Genomic DNA, 24,924 nt, shown 5'->3' on the forward strand with positions numbered 1-24,924 from the left:
CACCAAAAGCCGCTATAGTGTTAGGAGGCACCCTTTGAGTTGTTTGCTTACCGAACAATCTGTCCCAGATGATCAGAATTCCTCCATAGTTCTTGTCAATGCAGTATAGGTTTCTTCCTGTTGGAAAGATTAACAATAGGAACGCATTTGGGACAACACTAATGAAAATAACATGACAAAATGAGCAGGTCTTCACCGTGATGAACTCTGTGATGCTTGGGAGTGTTGAAGATCCACTCCAGAGGCCCCATGTCTCGGATAACCTGAAAGCAAAGTAAAGGCCTTGAAGTAAGGTTTTGTATTTTAGGGCTTCCTAATATGACTCATACTCAGTTTCTAGACCTAGACAGATTTAAAAAAAAAAAAAAAAAAAGAATTCAGACACAGGTTTTACCAATCAACGTGAAATTCGGTAGACGGCTATCATACATCATCCCAAAAAAGACTCAAGGACCCATGCTTACAATTGAAGGGTAAGCCGGCTATTAAGGTACGCCAAAGATCATTAAACTGGCATAACCTTACAGCAGATTTTAGGTTTTGGAAAATTTGCTTCCGGCAACAGTTTACTGAGCGACACGAAAATGTGACATGTCTATCATAAACTCATGCCTGGAAACACACAGGAAGTCAGCCATTTTAGACAGGACATGTTGCTACCTGAATGAGGATAAGCAGTTCAGAAAATAAATGAATGAATACACGAGAACGTCTCATGCCTGGAATTGAACATTTTTGTTTGTTAGCAGCCATTGTGGGCGAAATGCAGGCCTCGTACTTTGACGAAACCTTATTAGCTCCCAACATGTGCCCCAGAAGTGCTTAGCTGGATAAAATGAATAATTTTACAGTAATTGTTCATTTATTACCATGTAATAGCATGTTTCGCTGCTTCGTACGCGATTAAAAAAACTTTTTCCTTCACAACTTCACTTTGGCTGAGCAACCCTTAAAAAAAATAAAAATAAAAAAAGGAACCATAAAGGAGGCATGAATTACTCGCCTAGAGAAAATGGCGTCTGTTATGAGCACTTTGGCTAATACTGCACTAAAAGGTTAGAAAGGAGGTGTTACAAATCCATTCATTCCCAGGATGGATCGTAAAAATAAGCGATTCTTGCCGTGGCTTTGCTTCTGTTTGGAATATTTAACAACACTCATTTTTATTGAGCGTCTAGACACGAGCAGACAGGGACGCACAAATAAGATAAGAAATGATATTTTGCAGCGTTGTGATGCTTACCTCTGTGTGAAGCCAGAACTGGAAGAGTAGATTGAGTTGGATGTGGACAGCGAAGGCGGACGGTGGCACAGCCAAGGCCATGGGCACGTAGAAAATCTGAACATAACCAGAAATATCATTCTTAATTGTTATGTTATGAGTGTTGGAGAGGGCGCACGGGAGTAGGAACGTACCCAGGACGTAAGCTGCTGAGTGAGCGGCTGCCGCAGCGCCGTGCTGAAGTTGTAGTACTCGGAACTGTGGTGCACCTGGTGGGCCGCCCACAGGATGGCTACCTCTTTACAAAAATCACATACAGAACATATTTAAAAGGGAATATGACATCTCCATTTTTTGTAAATTGATGAAAATTATTATCTTTTTTTTAAGTGCCAAGAGTAAAGCTTTTCATTTTTTGGGGATATATATTATAAATTAAGAGATAGACTTAATTTTGATGAAAAACATTTTATGAAAAAGTCCTTCAAATAGGCCTTTGATGTCTTTCATTTCAAAATTAGACAACTTTGAGAAAATGCTTTTCCTGAAGAACTGACAAGCCCAATACTTCATTATTTTTTTGTGAATAAATTAATGACAGGAACCCTTAATCCAAAACCAACAATATAAGGACTGTAGGCAGCCATCAAATAAATTCTGAATTGATTATTTAAGCAATTATCATATCAAAATCAAATTTCCATTAAGAAGAATAAAATGTGCAAGTGAGCCTCAAATATTATTGTTGTCCACGTATGGTGTCGCCATCCATATGTTCCAAACTCAAATACACGTGTTTTTGAGGGTGTGGCTCTGAAAAGCAGGGCCTGGCCTGGTGAGTGACGTGGGTGTCAGTCAATGAGAGTGCAGATTTGGCTGTTGTGTGCTCAGATTAGCAGCTAGCTGGTAACTGGCTAACTGTTAGCCAGTCTGCATGTCGATTGTCGGGACGTTATAGGAGCTAGTGCATAAATGTGCTTATTATGTGTTTAATTTGATCACATTTGTTCAATTGCGAGATTTAAAGTGAACTGGCGGCTGCATTACAAAGCGTTCTAAACTAGTAAGGTGTAATAAATTAGCTACTAGCATAAAGAAATTAAATTGATGTACGATTGTGACAAGTGAGTTTTCTTTTGTAGTAGACGGATCATCATGCATCATCCACTGTGGTTTAATTTTACTTTGTAAACTGCATTCTACGTACATTAGCACACCATCTTGAACTAAAAAGGTGCACCACACTTTTGCTTTCTGTCTCCGCTTACAAATAAGAATTAGAACTATTGTCCGATCTTGATACATTGAAAAATATGTAGATTCATTTTTTTCAACTGAATCCGACATCACGTCATCCCCAACACTAGTTATCATTCTTCTGCTGTTTTTTAACATGCTTATCATTATTACACTTCATTTTAACGTGCAAAGGGTACAGGCCAGTTAAGTTTTACAGGTTAGTGGAAAGGTTTCCGGATCACCGCATGGACCCGGGAGCGCTTTGGCACCCGAACCCTTCCAATAGTGTCATAAAGCAAAATTAAGTTGCGGTTTTGCACAGAAGTGGTGATTTCTGGTTTAATTGCACAACTGAGCCCTTTAAAAAAAAAAGTATTATAAGGTAATTTTTAGTTCATCTCAAGATTCTACTCAGGTACGATAAAGTGATTTATGGCGTTTATGATTTCATGCGCTCAATCACGTCCGACCGACACTTGTGAACTGTATTGAGGCCGACAGTCATGAAGCCAATGTGTCGGGGGTCTCCCGCACCTGAACAAACACGTCGTTGAGAAGTGCGAGTACGTTCCAAGGTCCAATCAGAGAAACGACTTCAGGGGAAGAGGTGGGGAACCCAGAAGGATTCCCGGGGAAAAGTAGGATATTGGCGTTATTGCTGGAGCTGGGCAGGTGTGAGAGAATGGGAGTCCCAGGGAGTGTCGAGGGGAACTGACACGCTCCAAGTACAAATGACGGCTGTGGGATTAGGACGAAAAAAAGAAAGAGCAGATCTGGGACGTGCAAAGATTTGGAGGATTCCCAAGCGTCTTAGGGCTGAAAGTGTTTGGCTCTGGAAAAGACAGCTGAGAACGAGGTGGCCTCCAGGCACTGTTGAGACCACCAAACTGATTTTTTTGCCCTTTATATTCCAGATGTGTGTATTTGTCATATTCGAAAATATATTTTACATGTTAATATAATGCGTTCTATTTTTTAAGATGTTTTTTTTTTCTCAAGATATTTTTACTCAGCCCAGTTGAGTTTCCCATTGTTTGTACCTATGTGCACAAAAAAAAAAAAACGAAAAGCAAAGCCGCTAATTGCTAATTTGAACAAGTCCAGAGTGTAGTGTTGGTCTATCATAAAATACTTGTTGCTGACTGCTGAGTAAAAAGTACAAAGTGTTTATGTTCATGCTTTGTTCCAATACCGCAGTCTTTCCCCCCCCCCTTTTCCTTTTCATGCAACAGTAATGTAGCTTGGCAAGGTCCAGCAGCGCGGCCGCGTTAAGATTGATGCTCCTTGTCACCGCTAGGAAGTGGGAAGCGCTCGGCTTTGCTGAAAAAGCCCATGTCCTCATCTCTGAACTCCACGGGACGCCGCATAGTTTGGCAGATGCCGTTCAGGAGGGAAAAGCTCTTAAATGGTGAGAAGCAAAAAAATAAAAAAATAAATAAGAAAGCCCACCCTTAATCTCAAACGCCTCCAGAAACATCCTCGAAACGTTTGCTTCATTTTATATGGAGGACATTAACGGCTTGCCGCCTGTTGCTTGGAGCTGGGCTTGCCCTGTACAACTATTCCAAAGTTGACCCCAAACAAAAAGGAAATATAACAATGCTAACAGCTAGCTGACATGATATGGACTCATATTGTTTATTCTGAAAAAGATCTTGTGCCTTAAGCATTAAATTAAATAAGATACATAAAATGCTAATCTTAACCGCTAGCATGCTAGCAGGTAATCTGCCATTTGATTGGATAATATTCCATATGAGAATCAACCAAATGCTCAAGAGTCGGGATAATCACATTTGATCTGGCCTAGACTGTTGGGTACGATTTCAAGCAAGAACTGCTAAAATGCTAACATGCTAACTGTTGATACATTGAAGAAATGTGCTATGCTTCCGCCAAGCCAGTGAAATTCCTATAGCATGACATCAGGCTAAGACCCTCCTGGCACTAATCGCCAGGGTGCTTGATTTAAAGTCCTGTGAATGGAAGTTTGTCCCGTCAATCACGGCGCTAATGGGCTGTGAAGTCGATGGCCGTGTTTGGATTGGATGCCTCTCGGCTAGCGAGCCAACCCAAACACGGAGCGAAGACCGGACAGGACTGGACCGCAACACCACTGTTCAGTTCAGTCACGCACACCAATACAAACACACTTTTCCTGGTCAGGCCCACTTTGGCCCACTACAAACAACTCCTCTCTTATATACAATTATGAAGTGGTATGTTCCAAGTTCAAGCACAATCCACTGGTCCAACTCCGATTTGGTTGACTTTGGCATTGAGATATTTGGGGAAATTCAAAAACATAAATAAACTGATAAACAGTCAGTTGAGACCGTGCTATCTGGATGGATAGCAGCTAGCACTAGAAGCTAGCATAGCAAGACTATGATTGTGGAAAAAGGTCGTTTTACAAGAAATTGTTTTCGTGATAACTATTTATCAATTGTTTTTTTTTTTTGTATTCTGAGAAACAATTCTTAAAAGTGGTATAGTACCAAAAAATGTTGACATTTCTTATCAAATCAATATTAAGTTATAGTATAAACAGGAAAAAAGGTGTAATGTTAGGAGTTTTAAGTTAGAACGTTATCTTAATAGCATAATTGCGCAAGTCATTTTTAAACGCTTTTGGAGGAAGCAAAAATAAATAAATAAATAAATACATAAATAAATAAATCAAACAACAGTTCAGTTCCCTTAAACTCTAACATTAAAGAATTTTTTTTGCAAATATTTGTCTTTTTTATTGATATTGTAACAGTAAGTTAAAAATGATGCTATCAGGCTAACAATATGAGAAAATGTTTTTTAAGTGATTTCAAGCATTATAAACACACAGGTGTGCGCCAGTGCTACAAGTATGCCAACGCCAAAGATGTCCTAGTGAGGATATGGAATAAATGATCGAACGGCTTTCCATACTGTAGTGTTATTTTCAGTTTATAAGTAGCATGTCGTGATTGCGGGGTTTGTCAAGACTAAAAATAGCTTGGTGACATTACCCAACTAAAAGTAGCTGTGACAGAATAGAGGACATTACTGCTGTAACGCTACAGATCTGGTCAGCATCGCTACTCTGTACATTTTCCTCAATTAGCAGCCGGGGCCCCAAAGAAAATATCCCATCACCATTACGGCACCAGAGGCAATGAGTGGAGACACCGCGCAGGATGGAGGGCAGCTTCCGCGGTTTTACAGACATCGGAAAATATAATCTGCAGTGAACTTTCACGCCCCTGCTGTATCATAGATTTCAAAATGATCCGTATTTCAGGCCTTTTACAGTACGCAGGCAATTCCCAATTTAGAGTTGCGTGCCATCAAAGAAGAACCATGTTTTGCCACAACGTTCAGCACTGACGTCTCCTGGAAACGATGCAATGTAACAGACTGAGAAGAAGACAGGGAAGGTCCAGTTTTAATCACTGTTCGCACAGAGCAGAGAGAATACATTCTCTATATTTTGTGCTCACAGAACAAGAAATATGTTAAATGTGTCTTATCATGGCATACGCTGGCAGACTATCTACGAATGCTTGGTATGCTTTGTTTGTCTTTTCACGTCGTTACGCAAGGACTAAATTCTTCTACTCGCAAGACTCGTTTCCCAAATCTTTTGGGCATCTTCACCCTTACAAGACACAGCACGTGTTGTTCAAATGAGGAAGCAAAAAGCAACATCTTTATCAGATTATCAATTTCTCTTTATTTAAGTAAGACGTCTTCATGCACATTATATTGTTCATTATTATTATTATTACCATACCTGTGGAAATATGGGGAAAAGTCTATAAAACAAAGACTCTGCCCGTTTTCAAACTACAAAAGAAAGCAATTTGAATTGAAAAAAATCCAAAACAAGAACAATCTCATGAATGAGTGATGAGAAACTCTAACGTTAAAGTAATTGTACGCTATGTCTACGTTGATCAATAGTGCTAGGCCACATAAAAATCATATGGCGGACCATAGCTGGGCCCTGCGCCTTGATTTTGACACCGGTGCTCTAAGCGGTCGTAACGCGCACGTTCCGGTTCAAAGCCCCGTTGATGTTGTTGATGTTATCTGTGCCTCCCGCGAGGCCTTCTGCGCGCTTTCTGCCGCAGCGCAACTCCCACATCCTGGCCTTTGAGTCGGGGGGACTGGGGGGCGGGGCCATGATTCTATGGTCAAACCTGCGCCGAGGCCAGGAACTCGCCGTCACTGCCAAGATTTATGAAGTGGCCCCCAGGGGCCAGGTTGAAGCTTCTCTGGCAGATCTCTTGAAATAATAACATCCACATGGGAGGAGCGCTAAGCACACGTGTTTGTCTGCTGCTGTCTGCGCAGCTGACGGGGCACACGGGAGGAAGCGATGCGCACGGGAAGTTCAAGAACTTCCAACAAAAAGCTCCTGAGCACGACTAAAACTGGCTTGATTATTTTTTTTCGAATCAATACACTGGTTAATCAGAGGTTACACTGCAGTCTTCTTTGGCAAAGTAGCCTAGATACAAACCATTGAGGCACATCTGAAAATTCTGACTTGTATTCTAACATTTGCAAATTGACACAATTACGGATTATAATTATGATCATCATTTTTCAAACCTATCCTCCATTGTTCATTGAAAAACACTATTTGCTGTGTTCATGGTCAGGCCAAAGTTGTAAAAGGCTTGCTTTGGTGCCATCTTGAGACCTCTCAAGGGCCACTGAACTAGGTTGAAATCTAATGAGGAGTTTCATTTAGATAAAAGTAGTGCCTAATTGTCATCTTGATCCTCAACAACTGTGTTTGAGTGAGATGAGAGCTTCACTTGGACAAAAATAGATCTTGAGGTATATTGGTGCCATAGAGCTATGATGAAGTTAGTTGAGGAGTCTTATTTTGACAAAAGTCGTGCTTTGCCCTCATCCTGAGGAATATTGGTATCAGTGAACAATGTTGAAAAGAACTTCATTTAGACCTTCTCAATGTTTGCTTTGTCCCCGCCTTAGCTCATTTAGTCAATGCTATGCTTGCACTGCTACACTTGCTGATGCGCAACTGACTTTCATACAGATTATTAAAAGAAGCAAAATCATCCAGCACAATTTGTCGCATTGATGACTCGAAATCTATTTGCATATACTCCTCCCACAACATGCAAAAATGCATCCTGGATGCAATCAAGTTTGTGGCCGTTTTTGTCCAAGCAATCGTTAGTAATTCAGGCCCTTTGGTGTTTCCACCACTGTTTCTTCGAGTCATTTAGAAAAAGAAAAGTCCACAAGAGACAGGATTTTTATACTGGTCGCTCCAGGTCGAGACGACAAGCCATTAGAGACGTAAGCGTGACCATTTAGCCAGACCGCTCAGCCTTTTTGGGCCACTAAAAGCAGCGTGGCCTGGCTAGACAACTCTATTATCTCATGTATAATCAAAGGCGGGACAGCTGAGGGTCTGATTAATGGTCTCCGCCCGGCCGACGGGGCCGCATTTAGAAGCAGAGCTGCCATTAGTGGCGCTGCAGATAGACGCGTAGAGTAAACAGCATCAACGTGCCTGTCAACAACACGGCTGCGTCCGACCCCGGGCCGCCTGACGCGCACCCAAAACCATCTGCTTCAACGCTCCCTTTGCTATTCTGGTGCACTCCTCAGGTTATTTGATGGATGCGGTCGCAGCTTAACTAAAGGTCACGTCTTGCCCGGAGGTTAGACTGTTTGAGGCGGGGAGCTGCCACTGGCTCCTCCGCAAGCTAAATGACAGACAAACACCACGAGAACACAACTGGAGATTCACAAAGCCGTTTCACAATGAGACCGGGGTGGTCACAAGAGGCAATACTGTGATCGTCAAGTTGTACAGTTTTGAGTATGCTGGGAAAAAAATATTTGAGCTACGTACCTCAGAAGAGCAACAATATATCGCTGATGATTGAGACATCATCTCCCATTTGCTACAATAAATGATTAATTGATGCCCTCGCCCTCAAAAGGTTTAGAATTACCTATAAATGCCACAAGAAGCACTACCTTTGTCTAAATGATGCTCCTCAATTCAGTCCAACAAATTTTGTTGGCAAAAAAATGACAAAAAATGACTAATTTTGTCTAAATGGCGCAACACTGTTCCCTGGCACTAAGATGGTGTCAAAACACTGCTTTGTCTAAATTAAACTCCCACATGTAACTTTTTCTACGAGTACTATAACTTTATTCTCAGGTCCTGCTTCGTTTCTTTTAAATTATGAATTAATTCTCCTAATTTTTTACTTTACTACCCTCATAATATGAACTTCCATAAAAAAAATAAGAATAAAATAAAATCCTGATCTAGTAGCAATTATCGTAGAATTACTACTTTTTTATGACAGTATTTAAACTTCCCCTCATAATATTACATCCTTATTCAATAAAATGAAGCAATCACAACGGTAAATTTGGTTCTGAAAATGGACCAAATGGAAGTGGGGAGCGGCGTCACGGAACAACTCGCGGTGGCAAAAAGTCTGCTCCGGTTTGGACTCCCGAGTGTTCCGACGAGGGAGAATCCTAAATTTGAGATTGTGGCGAGCGAGACGCCAAGCAGAAATGTCTGTTTGGTAATGAAGACATCACCGTGGACGTCTGACTGCCTCTCCAAAGTGTTTCCACTTAATTACGCGGCCGTCCTGCTTTCATGTGGCTACGGCAGAAAAGAAAAAGGCCATAAAAGACTTGAAACTGAAAGTACTGTTTTACATGGAGCTAATAACAGCCTCGCATCCCCGAGCACCACGTTAATCTTTTTGCAATTTTCTATTGGACGCTCTCCATAACGAAAAAATGGGAAGATTTATGGCCCTCATGCTTCCACACAAAGGGAAATTTGTGATGTTTCAAAGCACCCTGGAGAGAGCAGACTTCTGCCAGAAGAAGAACAATGTTCATTTGGATCAGCATCCAATGCTGTAAATGCCTCCATTTGATGCATTATCACTTACTCCGTGAGAAATACATCATAACTGCATATACACGTCTTATTATATGGCACATTTAAGACACGCAAAGATGCTTAAAATAATAACTGAAAATAATTGCATTTAATTCACGCAAAAATTATTGTAGCATATTAAAAAAAAAACATTTGACTTCACTGACATTTTCCACAATTTGGATTTTTGCTAATTTGATTAAATGATTAGAAATTACATACAATTATTGAAAATGTCATATTTTCTGGACGATACATTTTTTCATAGTTTGGCTCGTCCGCCAACTTATACTCAGGTGTGATTTGTATACATTAAATTCCGACACCCGAGCACCAGTCTGAGTGGGCGTGTTTGGAAATAAACTTCAAGCGTGCACTGCTTCACCCCAACTGTTCGGAAATTTAGAACATTCAAATGTGCTGCTCAGTTATTCAGAGTGCCCCAAAAAAGAAGCGACGGAGCGCAGTGCTTCGGGGAAGGAAACAGTTCAAGCGCAAGCTGCTGATTGCTTTCCGATAACAAAGGCCGCGTTCAGAAATTAATTGGGCGTACTCCGCCTCTGAAAGCACGCATTCATCGAGGAGTGATGATACTGTGTTGCTACAAAGGTAAATGTCAGATGTCATTCGCACCAACAACGAGAGGGGCAGTGGTCATGTCACTTAGCTTGCTCTGACGACTCAAAAAAAAACAAACAAACAAACAAAACAAAAAAAAATAAGTCATACCAACGATTTAATACATTGAACCTTTTAGCACATTTGAAATTATTAAAACCGCAGTATCCCTTGAAACCGTTAATGCATGTCACCAGGAGTGCGAATGTGAGCGTGCAAGTACCGTGGGCGAAGCGGTGAAACCAGTAGTAGCAAAAGTCCACGGCCAGGAAGCTGAGCCACCAGGTCCAGGCCGAGTCCCAGGGCAGCTCCAAAAGACGGAAGTGCTCCCACACGTACACGTAGGCCGACAGTTCCAGACCTCGCACCAGCAGCCTTGAGGGATGCCAACGTTTGAGTTATAAGCTTGGTCACAGAACGAATGAAACTCCTAAATCTGACTTAGAGATTGATATTTTTTTTAACGTCTCATTTGTTTGTTTTTAACTGTGCACAAAAATAAACCAATCTTCAAAATAAGTATATTTCTATATTTATATTCTATTACATAGAATAAAACATTTTAACAAACGAATCGTCATTTCAATGTTTCTTCAATGTGATGGTGCACACTTACAGCGGGAGTCGCGACATCATCCCTAAAGAAATGGAGATGATGCCATCAGCAACATTGTAAAGTTTCACTCCTGAGATCAGCGAGCCCAGCAGCATCTCCAGAATCACAAGACCCAGGAAAAAAGGGTTGGCCTGTGTGCGCACAAACAAACACACGCACATGCACACAATCATGACTCAGCACCATTTTAGCAAGTAAAAACTAGACATCCAGTGTTGCTTTTTGCAGGACTATTTGCTTTGGAGGAGCTGAGAAAAAAAAAGGCAACTTTCAAGTGCGGTCATCCGTGATGTTTGCTTCCCAGCAGCACCAGTCTGGAAGAAGTTGCCAAGGAACACACTGGGCTGAACATGTACATGTCCCCCAAAAAAAAAAAAAAAAAATAGAACAATAAAAATAACTATATGTATCTGCCATACTTAAATCATATGCAATGTTCTATGCAGCGTAAAATATTAAGGGCATAAATGCTGTGTACATCTCGAACATGCTTACATCATATTAACTAACTCACGTAGATGACATTCATATGCTCGCCAAATGCGTTTTTCAAGCGACGTTGCATGGCTTTGGATTGGAGCTCAACGCTATTTTTGAGTAGAAGATAAACATTAGGTGGTGAATCTAATGAGAGAGAGAGAGAGAGAGAAAGCGAGAGAGAGAGAGATTCAAGGACGGTTTATTTTTAAGTGGAACGATTTGATTCAGATCAACTGAGTGCGATTTGGATTTGTTTCAACATGGTACGGTTGAGTTCTAGGGATGAAGATTAAATTTGTTTCTTCTCGTCATTTTATAACATCACATTTAAAAAAAAATAAGTAGAATGTGGCAAAGGTATCTCTCTACAAAACAACAATTTGATACGTATGAAAATGATTTTAAAGCAGAATGATTCAATTCAGTTTGATTCGATGCACTCGCATCATTAAATTAAAATCGATTTTCTGATTCAACGGCTTTTTTGTCATACCCTCAATATGGATGGCAAAAGAGATTATAGGTCTCAGTAGTTAGTAGAAAGTTTGTGTCTGGATTGTAACAAAAAACAATGTGGTTCATAGATGATCTGTCCATGTCTGTTTCTGTCACATTGCCAAAGAGTTGATTCATGAGACTTTTTTTTGAATCCATATTTGGAATTTAAAAATCAAATTCATAGGCATGACACGTAACGGAAGTGTTCCACTCGGAAGCAAAACAGATGAAAATTGTGTCATTTTATGAATGTCGAGCGCATCCAGCCTTTTGTTGAGCGACTGAATAAATGCTGAGACACGTCCCGCTTTCTGCAAAACATGTCATAACATCTTAATGACACTGTCAAACATGGAACTAATTACTGCGGCTCAACTTTATCTGCCAGACACTTAGCCACAGCAGCAACACACGTGTGTGTTCATGCGTGTGCTCGCGAATCTGTGTCGAGGAATGCCAGGGAGTCGTCAACAGGCGCAAAAAATTCCAACATCTGGTCGCAGACTGCTACGAACACGTCCGAGTCAAAAGTCCCGTTTTCCCCCCCGAGCTGTAAAGTTTCGCTCACAATGGTTTGGCGTATACATTGTAAAAAGTAGCAAAGGGTCGGCGGAAACAACAGTTTTGCTCAAACAGCATAGGCAATTATATTAATCTTGAAAAACAATGCTCAAAAGTGTTCCATTATTTATTGATTATATTTTATTTATACTTGGAATTTCTACTATCCACTATCCTTGAACAGCCTTCACAATGCTGTTTTTTGGATAATGTCGAATCTGCCTCTGTGTGAAAATGGCTTGTTTAATTTTTCAACCAGCTGGATAGAAAAAGTAGTGGGTTCACAGCTAACAGCCACCAGCTCTCCCTGCTGCTCGGGAACTACGGGGAGAAATATCAGGCGCTACGCTTAATTGCTCAGCTAGCTACCACCTTCAGCTAGCTAGCTTGGGCAGCTAAACACTGTCCTTCTAGGAAGCCAAGCTGCTTCTTTAATTCACTATTCCTTGCCACAACGACCGCAAATAAGATCCACTTCAGACGAATATCTATATCATTAAAGGAGGATGAGGAGCCAAGCAAGAACAGGAGATTGAGCAGGTACGCTAACTGCTAAGCTAGCATGAAATGCGAAACAGTGAAACAGAATATGGAGGGTACTTATAACAAGTTTGCTCTGTGTTACAGCAGAGAATACTCGATTATAAAAAGCAAATTGGGAGGTACTGTAAAAAAAATATATAAATAAAATAAAATAAAAAGGCCAATATGTTATACAGAAAAACGCTGATGAACGTTCACCATATATTTTCCATGAAAAAAAGGGGATGGGGAGAAAAATCCCAGAATTTTTTTTTTTTTTCAAAAACAAATATTTGTAAAAAAATGCAAATATGCAACAGTAGATGCTGAACCGCGAGTATGCGGGGGTCGACTACACCGTACTATAGCTTATGACATCAATAGTACAAAGCAAGGGTGCCCAAGTCCGGTCCTCGAGAGCCCCTATCCAGCCTTTTTGACATGCTTCCCTCCTTCAACACACCTGATTCAAATGATCAGCTTCTCAGCAAGCTTTGCAGAAGACTAATAACAATTCTGGTCCTGCACTGAATTGTCCATCTCCAGTCTATCAAGTATATGGAATAAAAGCTCAAATTGCATTTCATAGCCGAGTCTATTCGACGCTGTCTGCACTTTAGTAGCCTTTACGCACCGCTTTTTGTTGGGGATAATTTGGTTCCTCGCTTGGAACATTTGCCGACCAGATGTGGGCGCCTTTCCCTTCATTCATACGTCTCGCCGAGGTCACGCTTGACATAAAACATGGCGGCTGACAAGACACTTTTATCCCTGCTTTCACTGCCGCAAGAAGACTGTAAATCTAAAGAGGGCCACTCTTAAAGAAGTTGAATTCTTCTTCTTTTTTTACCCCAAGAGCGAACTAATTAAAGAGTAACAACAAGCATTGTTGAGTCACTAATTGTTCCTATACGCCCAACAAATTAGTTTAATGACAACTTACAAACAACGTGTATGTAAAGTTCCCTTCACAGGGTTGCCAAATAACACCCAGAGGCTTTTAAGGACAGGTTACTCACAGGGATATTGAAAAATAGAATATAGTCTTGAGAAACTAATTTGTTCCATGCATTACACAAACACTTTACCTGAAATCATCTTTTCCGACTGAAATAAATGGAAATGCCAATAATCCATTCCAGGCTCTCTCGAAATAGAAATTACAGGGTTTTTTTTTTTAAAGAGAAAAATAGCACTTCATGATATTCTATTTTATTCAAATTAAAACATACACAAATGCAATAATCAAAGAAAATGGAAAGGAAGCAACAATACTGATAGAAATGGCGACAGTCTTAGATGCTCAGTAAGCTGCAGCAGTAAAAGTCGTTCTTCACAGGCTATAACGAACATGTGCCTAGCGTTAGGGTTGCACCACTGTTTGTAAAATATACATTCCTTAAACTGAAATGTGGCTGCCACATAGACGTGAATATATAATAATATATGTTTTTTATTACGTGTTAGCATTATCTGTACGTGATTAATTTAAATATGCTCTGCGGGTCGTTGAATGCCAAATCATCCAGATTGTTTAACCAAGCATTCATTGAAATGAACCTTGGTGTACTTTTTGATCGTGATGGCCCACTGAGTTTTAACATTTCGGAGGAAAAAAGGGGTCTGATCGCCTTCCTTTGAACAGTTTTATCTCAGGAACTACTCGGAAAATCGTCATGAAATAGGTATCGGTGGAAATGGAATTCAACAAGGATTCCGAATTCCAATTGTTTAGAAGATTAGCAAATATTTTAGTAACTTGACTTTTTGACCAATAATTTGAGCATGAATTTGACCTTATGGATCACGAGATATTTTTTTCAGGAAAAATGTCATCTCTTTATACAATTTTTATGTTTTTTGAGTTTTACCCACTAAAAGTGAGCAATCATCATTTTGCCGTACTGCACACACTTTTTTGCACGTCAGGTTTAACCTTTCCGTGAGGAACGGCTTGAACGGGAATAAAATCCAGCAAAATTTAAAATGTTAAAAACATCAACATCCACAACAACAAAAAAGCAACATGCACAAAAAAGTAACTTGTGGTTCATCTGTGTTAAATTTAGAATTTGCACTCCTGGTGCAGTTTGCCTCAGGTTTGACTTTTTTCTTTCCTCATTGTTACTCTTTTACACAAAGGTTGTTCTGTTTCAGCCCTTCAGCACGTGAATTATGAGTCTATGAGACTACGCATAATTGCACTTTTCATGCTGAGAGGACCTTGCTATCTGTGGCAGATGGCCGCAATGTAGGACATCATGTGGAGCGCAATCGATCAGGAAGATGAACTCAAAGGACCTGATAGAATGTGAGCAGGAGGGAAGTTTCAACTGGTTCATCTTGAGGTGTCTTCATTTTACGGCATTTCACAAACATCCACTTGTATAAAGAATAAAGTTGCACAAAGGCTGTTAAAGATTTTTTTATTGTTTAGTTAACTTATTGCATTAAGTTTTTGAAACAATAAATGCTAAGTTCAAAATTAAATGTAGAGATTTTTTGTTTTTTTTTAGTGGGCCCACTAAAAATGTTTCTAGTCGATAAAATACAGTTGGCTGCTATGCACTGTGAATTGAGGAAATAAAAACTGTTGATTATATAAAAATGGAAAACAATTGGTTGCACATTATTAAGTTAAATCTCATGTCATGTCAATATCCACACCACTTATACAGGGTCACGGGAGGAGGAGCTTCTCCCAGCTGACTACGGTCGCCAGCCCGTTGCAGGGAACACTCACAGACACTGAGTGGGAACCGATCACACGATGCCCGCACACAAGTGAGGCGAGGGTACCACTACACCATCAGTGACTTAAGTAAAATGTATAAATTAAAATTATAGTTTATCTACAAACACAATTATTCCACAGAAATTTTCAGCGGGATACTCTGAAATGTCTGAAATGAGTCCCATAATTCCCTATACTACAACACGAGAAGGCCTAATATTTATTGGGGCCATTTGGAATGACATGCAGGACAAAAAGTATCTGAATAATATTCAAATTTTGAATGAGTTTTTTTTTTTAATTGACAATTGTTCTTGCAATTAAATTCAGTTTGCTGTTCAACAGTTGTGTGCCATCCTTGAATATATATATTTTTTTATACACAATAACACCTTGGACTGAGGGGAAAAAAATCACAGTATACGAGAAGTTATTTTTGGGTTGTTTAAATCCTTTGTTGTTGTAGGCAGGATCTGTTATACATGCATTGAGATTTAAGATACTGTGATGTAGATTGATTCAACAAAAAACAGACATGCTCATATATTGTCCATAGTTAAAATGGCATGTTTCTCATACATCTCGTTAGGAAGTGATATGTGGCCCCCCCAGTAGCAGAGATGAAACCTCCATCATTTAACTCGCCCATCCCTGCAAATGCCGCCGCAGGAAGTCTCTGGCCAGCCGCATCATAATAGGATGTGGCTTCGGGTAGAAGTCCGGAATTTTTTGGGCATCCTAACAATCGTAATTACAGCCATTGTCTCGGCCACGTGACGCACTACTGACTTTGAATGAACCAAAATGTCTTGTTTTATTTTGCAATTGGTGTAAGCAATGTTGAGCAGCGGATAGAAAGTCAAAGGAAAACACCAATTCTTTTCATCCTTTTAATTCAACTAAGCTGGTATTTTTTTAGGGGCTGAATTGAGGAGAGCGCAGCAGCAAATAATTTGTGACAACTTTAACACAGCGTGAAAATGTTGGAACAGTCCAATTTTACAACACGGAATCTATCCAATTATCTACGTCAGGGGTTTCAAATTAATTTTTGCCGCAAGGCACACTATAATTACGGTTTCACGCAGAGGGCAATTATAACTGTGAAACCAAGCAAATGTTTAATGTCCTCATATCATTACATATACAAAACTACTAATGGTTAACAAGTTTTGAAAATTAGACAAGTAGAATAGCTTGATTAAGTATAAAGTCAAGTTATTGCAAAAGGAGCTTGGTGACAAAAATCGCTTACAGTATCTCTGTGATAAATAATACAAAATTATTGGTGTATGTGTGTGTGAATATATATATATAAATTGTGCAACATTTGTTTGCTAATTTCTGAATCAAAGTATTGTAAACTAAGATTTAATTTTAATAAATTTTACACCACTGCAAACTCAATGCAGAAATTGAGATACATTGAATTAAAATATTAAACGTTAATATATTAGTTAATGAATACAAATATCATTCATCCCAAATGTCAAAACTGTCTTTGCAAAGGCAGTATTTATGCATACACTTTGATGAATGTGTACCTAATCAAGTGTCTAGTAAACGAGTGTGACAAGCGAAGTGTTTATTTTGTTATCTACTTGCCTGTCTTGTTTTAATGGTTGAATAGTTTCGTTTTCAAGACCCACCTGATGGACGTACGCGGGGACATCTTGCAGCCTCTCGAAGGACGACTCGTTCGGCGTGAGCAAATAAAACATTGCCCGGAGTTTCGGGGGCACCGTGCCGAGAACTCCACCGTCCGCCATCATGTCCACCTGCCCAGGTAACAACGACAGAAAAAAAAAGCCAAGAAGGAAGGGAAGAAAGGGAGCAATAGGCTTTCACTCCTCCGCGTCGACACACTCGTGTCGGTGTATTTTTCTATTTTTTTTTTAGTTTGTATGCTTCTTGGGAGGCAAAGTAGGTCAACTGTGGAGGACTCACACGTTGCCTTTAAATTATGCCGATAGCAATGTTAAGGATCTTTGGGTCGCCGCCATCATTACGCAGATAGGCGGGAGTTGTCATTATGCAAGGGGCGGGGGGTTAAAGGGGGGCTTTATTTACAATTCGATATGGCGTGTTTTTGTGACTTTTGGTTTCCTATCATTCTGGCTGCCATGTTTTTTTTTCCTTTTTCAATTAATTTGATGACGTCACGCCAAAGCAAGTATGGCCTACTACAGTCTTTTTGCATTGTTTTAACCTTTTTACCCCCTAAAATTGGTTAACCAAAATGTATTTTATCCATCTCAAATAAAATGTAATAATCAAATCATATAAAGATTATTAATTGCATATGTAATTTGTATGTAAATTTACTATCAATTCCAAGCCCCTAAAGTGACATGGGGGGGGGGGGGGGGGGGGGGGTCGATATTTTCAACAGTCTCGTCCTAACGCAAACGTTCCCAATCAGACGGTCGTCCGAATGAGAAGCGACTTTACCAGCAAAAGAGGACTTGCACTCTTTATTCTATACCAACTAAAGACGTCTCGGACTGTCATTTTCACACAAAAACACAAACCGATATGTAGCTACCGGGTCGCCCATGCACACATACTACTTTCTCATCCTCGCGAGAAAGTTTCCCGTGAGGACGAGAATGTTTCTGGTTAGAACGAGAAACATCTTTTTTTTTTCCCCCATTGTCACTTTAGGAGCCCAGTAAATTTCAAATACTAACATAAAAAAACTATTTCACCTTCATCTACACAGTGCCCACCACGATAATGGATAAGATGTTAAAAACCTTAAAATTAAATTACATTTTATTGCAAAAGTATATTCTCAGACTGAAAATTGTAGAAATGGTTCACCAGACACAGAATCAAGCTCTTCCATGGCCATCTTAGTCCCCAGACCCATCCTTGGCCAGAATTGAACAAACCAACTGTTAAAAGTGCCATTTTATTCATCTATATATCAATGTTGATATTGTATTAGTTCTCTTCAGCTAACTATGAATGGAGTGGTGCTCATAGAGCCAGCCAACACGCATTTCAATGAGCACTGTTAAACTATACTCTGGTAGTTATCAGATGTTTCCCAGGGTAATAAAGTAATAGAGGTTAATTGTAGAAAGACCAGTTGACTCTGAAAAACAATGGAGGGATTGACTCTGCCTCCCTCCATAGGTGTTTTGGAGGAATTTGAAACACTAAGATGTTTTAGGTGTAGGTAAAAAGAGACAGTGAGTCTCCCGCCCTCCGGCCACGATCTGCGTCGACTTCCGGCCTTATTCATGAAAATTGTCGGCCCCAGACACCTATTTTACCTTGTTGTTTGAACTGAGAGACTATAAAACTTACCACCCATTTTATAAATTTATTTTGCTTATATCTATTTTGGTGGGGAGGTGTTTTTATGATCGCAGCCGCTGTTTGTGGAAATCCAATCATGCACAACAAAGTAAATCACAAGTGTAGTCGGTCAGTGTTTATTACGGCACAAGCCGACGACTGCGGATACAAACATATAAGAATGCAGCTTATTTATTTACACATCACTGATCATCACCCATTCGTAGTTTACTTGGCAATTTAAAGTCCTTCCAAAAATGTACAGACAGGTGACAAATTACGCAGGCCGCCGCATTAGCGTTGTGAAGATTCACGCTAAAAACAACCCAAGCAGAAAGCAACTCCGATGGGAGGGAAAAGCAACTTTTGCGGATTGCACGCTTTCGTACAATAGTTGACGTGTGTGACATTGAATCACACGCTGGGGTCAGCAGACCCCTCGGGATGGCTCGTGTATCAGTCCCTTAAGGATTTCATACCATTTTAATCCATTTTCACGCAAACATTTTCTAATCACAATCTTATCCCTGAGTAGCTGACTCTTGTACGTCATCCGTCCCACCAATCAAATGTCCTCACTAGGTTACAGATGAGGACGTATCAAAGAATTGTTTTTTTGAGACTAAAAATGTGAGTATAAAAAGTAAGCAAGTCTTATTTTTGGGGACTAAAAAGTCAAGATAAAAAGTGTTCTAAGTTTGGGAATTGTTTTTCCTTAATAAAGATGTAATCCAACAAATAAAAGAATAAAGTTATATTTTAAGTTGAAATATTACAACATAGATTTTTGTTCATGAGAAAACAATGTGAATAATTATATTAAAGTCATTAAGGTCCTGAAAAAAAATCTGTTAATGAGAAAATGTTTTGTATAACAATAAAGTCATGTTTAAAGAAAAAATGGAAATGCCAAAATCTTATGTGAATGATTTTTTTTTTTTTTTAATAAAATGGTTAAACTGGTTTTGGTTAAAACAAAGTTTGAGTTTTGGTGATTATAAAAAAAATCATAAAATATATATTAAAAAAAATAATTCTTCTTAATTTTCCAAACAAAATTTTTTACAAAAATATAGTTATCAAAACTAAGTCGGAATCTTACGAAACTAAAAAAAAAAAATTTCGGGAAAAAGTGTTTCAATGTTAACATCATAACTGCGAGCGTAATGTTTTATTTTTAAGATGAATAAAATAAAATAATGAGGAATCTTTGGGGGGAAAAAAGTCCCAATTCAATTTAGTTTTTCCCCTCAATTGACGTTTTATATTTTTGAGAACAAGTCATAATTACGCCACCTGCTGCCCGAAGATTGGCTGGGATCGGCTCCAGCAAGCCAGCGACTCTCTTGAGGAGAAGCGGTTCGGATTAATTGATGGGTGAAAGATTGAAGCTGTATTTGTTTTTGTCAAGCAAAGCAGTCATATTATGACAATGATAAAGTAAAAAATGTCTTGCAAAATCAGGGGACCAAAAGTTGATGAAAACAGAAAAGCATGAAATCTTGAAGGGACTGACTTATATTACCAATACGTTGGAAATGGAACAAATGTACTAATTTTACCGAAATACAAAAAGACACATTTTTCTTTTCGAATAGTATCTGCCATACCTGGACACGACTCGCTTGGAATCTCATCACTGCCCCTGTGGTTTTCAGGTGGTACTGCAACATGTCCGTAAGCTTCCAACGAGGAGTCTTCGTTCTAATCTAACACGGAGCATAAACGAGCCTTAAGAAGGGGCTATTTGCCGAAAGGATATCGCCAGTTTAACTTTTCACAAATCTGACGGCGGCCAAGTCCAACAGTGCAAATCAAACATGGAATGTTTACATCAGTGTAGCCAAACGGTCACATTTCAATATTCTCGATACAGTGAACCCCCGCTATATTGCGTTTTATCGTTCGCATCATCGGAAGCATACAGGCAAGTCTGAATTTAGAGTTGGGCACTTTTAGTGTAGTACCACGTCATGCCACAACATGCTAGGGATCACTGAGCTCCACTGGAAGATGTAGTGTGATTAGCTGACGTGTCGCTGCCTTTTGGTTTCGAATGATTCTAACGTCGATGCTAATCTCCATTTTGTTGTTTAATTCTCGTTTTTTTTTTCCCATTATCTGTTTGTATTTTATTTCTTGTTAGGCTGAGTGTGTTAACGTCGCAGTTGTTTGGAGGGTGATATTTACCATAACAGCTTTGCTCATTTCTGTTCAGTCCAGCAATAGCAATTTATATTATGTGTTAGCATGAAGCTAGTAGACTTTTGTTAGATGATATAAAATGGTTTGGTTGAACATCTTAGTGTTTAAATATACAATGTTTAATTTGCTTTTGTTCTGTTTGCTGTTTGTGTTCCAGCTCCGTGTGTGTCTAAGTAGCAGCTGTGAGAAGGTTTATAATTACTGTAACAGCTATGCTAATTATTTGTCAAAGTGGACTTACGAAATGATGCCTTTTGGAGTTCAAATATTTAATGTTTGTATTTTGTTCTTCTTGTCAATGTTAGAGAATACTTCAACAGGGAGTAATGAATATACGGCGTGGAGCAAACACGCCTTTTCGATTATTTGGAGAACCGTGCGAGCGAGAGTCTTCCTGAAAGCACTTTTAGCTGTTCGTGAGAACAGGCGCTAAGAAATACTAGGAATCAAACTAATCTTAAAAAAGTTTATTTTAACTGGTATCGGGATATTGTGGATTTTTACCTATCACAGGTGGGTCTAAGTAAACGGGGGTTCACTGTATTTGTTGTTTGTCATCATTTAATGATGTGGCCTTAATCATAATAGAGCATGTTCATCGCTCTGGTCACTGTCGTGACTGTCGTCGTTGGCCAACGAGTCCGTGGAGTGGCGTAACGCCGCCATGCCGGAGAAGTCGGAAGGTAGCAGCGTTCCTTTTTTTACGTTGACTAGTTCTTTCTCCCGAGCCGCCGCCCCCTGCTGGCCGCCCTTCACACGCTTCCACTTCATCCGCCGGTTCTGGAACCATACCTTCACCTACGCCATTGAACAAATATAACATTTTATTTCAGTCAAATTCTTAGATGGAGAAAATTGCATTTTATTCAGATTAAAAACAAATAAATGAAAAAAAAATCTATATTTTTGAGGGAAAAAAAACGAAATGTTAATGATCATGAGGAAAACAGTTTTACAAGAATAAATTTGTATTTTTTCCAGACAATATTTCCAAATCAATATTTTTTAGAAAAGCATCTTGTAAACTGAAAAATCTAATACTTTGCATGAATGGATTTGTATTCTTTCGAGAGAAAAATCTTAAACAATAGTGTATTTTTTTCCAGATTAAAAAAATGTATTTGTTTGATTACTAAAGAAATATTATAAAGTATATTCTTTTGAGAATTAAAAAAAATCAAGGAAAAAATTAACAAGAAAAGCATAGTTTTAATTTTTTAAAAACAAAAAAAAATTTTCAGTATTTTCTGAAAAAGAAAAAAAGTCATAATCACTTTGTAAAAAAAAAAAAACACCAGCGTATTATGAATGTATTTTTACTGTTGTCTTGGTCACACGCCTGAGAGTGTATCATTTGTGGACGTATGAAAATCACTGCGGATTCCTTTTGAGTCACGGGGGCCTTTTCCGCATGAAGGCCACGGTGCCCTTGGACACTTTCCAGACCCCAACCCTCCTTGCTCCCTCGGGACCGGGGATCACCTAACGTGACCTTTCCACAGCACCTCATCCACTCAACAATTAACGCAGCTCAACCCTTTTTTTTGTCTTCTAAATGTATGATTTTCCTTTGGGGGGTGGATTGGTATCAATGGAATATTTGAAATATGTGCTAAGGAGTCCATCATTGTCTGCGCTCATTAAGTGTGAAAGGTCGCCTGAAAGTGCACATTGCTGAGTGATTATTCACAGTTATTGAACAAGAAAAATGAAATGAATGTTCGTGAGAACACCTGACAGTGATTATGTCGATCGGTTCTACTCGTCAGCTGCATTAATCAGAAATCAGAAATTAAAGCAGGTCGGACACAATTTAGGTATGCAGACACACGTGCAATGTTACTTTTGCATCACGCCCAACACGCCCTATTTATGGGGAACAATACAGCAATTTATTTTTGTACGTGCCAGCATTCGTCAAAACATAGTAATATTGTGGGGAAAAAAATGAACTGGCGGGTCAAAGAGTCATTCAATTGGACATGATTGTTTATGTAATTGGCAAGCGGCTTTGTTGCTAATTTATCCGGCGCATTCAGATTTAAAAAAAAATTGAAAAAAAAAAAGACAAGACATAATCACGGCGTGAACGAAGTACGAGCTCTGCCATCCAAACTATAAAGCATCTCTCGTTTATTTTTCAATTTGTAAATCATAATTGCCTTATTTCATCAGTGACTGTTAGAAGACTCACAGTTTTGTGGTATTTAGTTTAAATAATTTCTCAAATGTAAGAAAAAAAAACAAAATGTCTTCCATTTCTCAGTGGAAAACATTTGGCTGTCTTTGTCTTTGAGGAATCAATGGTAACATCTGGAAAGGGATACAGTACAGTGCGTCCCACATCTGGAGCACAGTGGCTCCTAAAAGGAAAATAAATTTTTAAAAAAAAAAACGGTATTCGGCGATGCGGAGTACGTACTTGTCTCTCGGTGAGGTCGAGGTTGACGGCGATCTCGTATCGTCGTAGTCGGGTCAGGTAGTTGTGGTGGGCGAACTCGGCCTCCAGCTCTCGGATTTGCTCCTTGGTGAAGGCTGTCCTCTCCTTGCGTGGTTTGCCGCTCAGCTCACACTTCAGACTGCCATCCGGCGACTCTGCAGAATTATTGCATTCATTTTTAGCCTTTCCATAAGCACTTTTTTTTTTACATTTTGTTTTTTTACATATGCACCACAAGGTAACCCCAATCGGGACTTTCTCCGAAAATCCAAGTCACGGTCCATAAACAATACTGTACTGTATGTGGTAATCGTCAAAAGAAGTTTGATGTGGGCTGCGTTTATTTTCATCACGACGTATGTTCGAACGTGCGTTTTTTTTGTTGGTCTTTGATCTGCACACAAAAGTCATTTTTAAACCCTCGAGTCATTTTATTGGATTTCATTTGAGTTCCGTTTATTTGTTCGACTCATAATTGAGTGAAAAAGTGAAAATACACATGTGCCTCATTTTCCTGGGTTTTGCTTGTTTTCTTTTTTTTGCAAGTATTTGTGCAAAAAATTGCCAACTGGCACTTTCCAAAGGTACGTTTGTCAAACCTCACTCCTGTCCTGGAGAGCTCAAAGCGTGCTGGTTAGCACTGTTGGTTGAACACTCAGTACCGTAAACAAAGTCTTATCTAGCTTTCAAAAAATAAATAAAATAAAATTTGATTTGAAGAAACGTGGGCAATGTTCATACTGCAGGCCTGATGCCCGATTCGAATTTTTTGGGTCAAATCTCTTTATGGAGTCGTTCATATTACACAAATGCAACACATGTGTCATGGCTGCACTGTACAGGGATTTTATTTTATTTTTTATTCTAGAGTGTTGGGGAAAACAAGTTTTTGAATGAGGGCATTCTCATGTAACGCGTGCTAATGCAGTGTGCCAAAGTGTAAATGGGCCCCGAGTGCCGGGAGCTAAATTCCCAAACGGTGCTAAGCCTGATGTCTTCACCTCGGAGGACCCCCGGAAAGAGGATCTCCCTCTAACGACCACTTTATGTTTTCCAAATCAGGCCTCTCGCTCTCTGTTGTGGTAAACACAGCATGCAAGCGCAATAAAGTCAATAGTTCAAAAAGCAAGTGAGGGCATTTTCAACACAACAATTAAAGCAACTTGCAACCCACCGCAACTAAAGAGCAACAAAACATCCACACAAACCCTCGCCAAAAAAAAAAGTATTTTTCTTTTTATGAATACTGAAAAAAGTATTCCTCAAGCGATATCATATGAGACACGCAAGAGATGGAGAGGAACCATCCAAGATTTTTTCCTAAACCTTCCTCAAGGCAGGGGGGGCGAGGGGTCGGGATAAAGCAACAAAACAGAGTGGAGCACAAGTTCTTTTCCACTTAGGGAATGACACCAATGGAATTCATACCTCTCACCATTGTAAAAACCTTTTCTAACAGTCATACGGATTGTCTCACCTTGTTGCCCTTTAGTGGTAGCATTCAAAGACGCACAAACGGGTAAAAACACACCAAAAAAAA

The 24,924-nt window shown here is 39.4% G+C and overlaps 2 protein-coding genes across 3 annotated transcripts in view; both read right to left on the reverse strand.

Moving 5' to 3' along the window:
* agmo (alkylglycerol monooxygenase) overlaps positions 1-17,404 on the reverse strand; it is a 36,221-nt gene extending 18,817 nt beyond the window's left edge. The window contains exons 1-7 of the mRNA XM_088306838.1: positions 17,083-17,404; positions 10,639-10,769; positions 10,246-10,397; positions 1,417-1,520; positions 1,244-1,339; positions 197-263; positions 52-117 (exon numbers count right to left, since the gene is read on the reverse strand). Coding sequence (XP_088162964.1) covers positions 52-117; positions 197-263; positions 1,244-1,339; positions 1,417-1,520; positions 10,246-10,397; positions 10,639-10,769; positions 17,083-17,205 — 739 coding nt within the window. The 5' untranslated portion in view covers positions 17,206-17,404. The remainder of the gene's footprint in view (positions 1-51; positions 118-196; positions 264-1,243; positions 1,340-1,416; positions 1,521-10,245; positions 10,398-10,638; positions 10,770-17,082) is intronic.
* Positions 17,405-18,870: 1,466 nt separating this feature from the next.
* meox2a (mesenchyme homeobox 2a) overlaps positions 18,871-24,924 on the reverse strand; it is a 32,333-nt gene continuing 26,279 nt past the window's right edge. For both annotated transcript variants that reach the window (XM_088306137.1, XM_088306138.1), the window contains 2 exons: positions 23,367-23,539; positions 18,871-21,742 (listed from right to left, as the gene is read on the reverse strand). In XM_088306137.1, the coding sequence (XP_088162263.1) occupies positions 21,524-21,742; positions 23,367-23,539 (392 nt within the window). In that variant the 3' untranslated portion in view covers positions 18,871-21,523. The remainder of the gene's footprint in view (positions 21,743-23,366; positions 23,540-24,924) is intronic.

This window comes from Idiotropiscis lumnitzeri, chromosome 10, assembly GCF_059441095.1.
Source record: "Idiotropiscis lumnitzeri isolate Australia: NSW breed Sydney's pygmy pipehorse chromosome 10, RoL_Ilum_1.0, whole genome shotgun sequence".
Classification (NCBI taxonomy): domain Eukaryota; kingdom Metazoa; phylum Chordata; class Actinopteri; order Syngnathiformes; family Syngnathidae; genus Idiotropiscis; species Idiotropiscis lumnitzeri.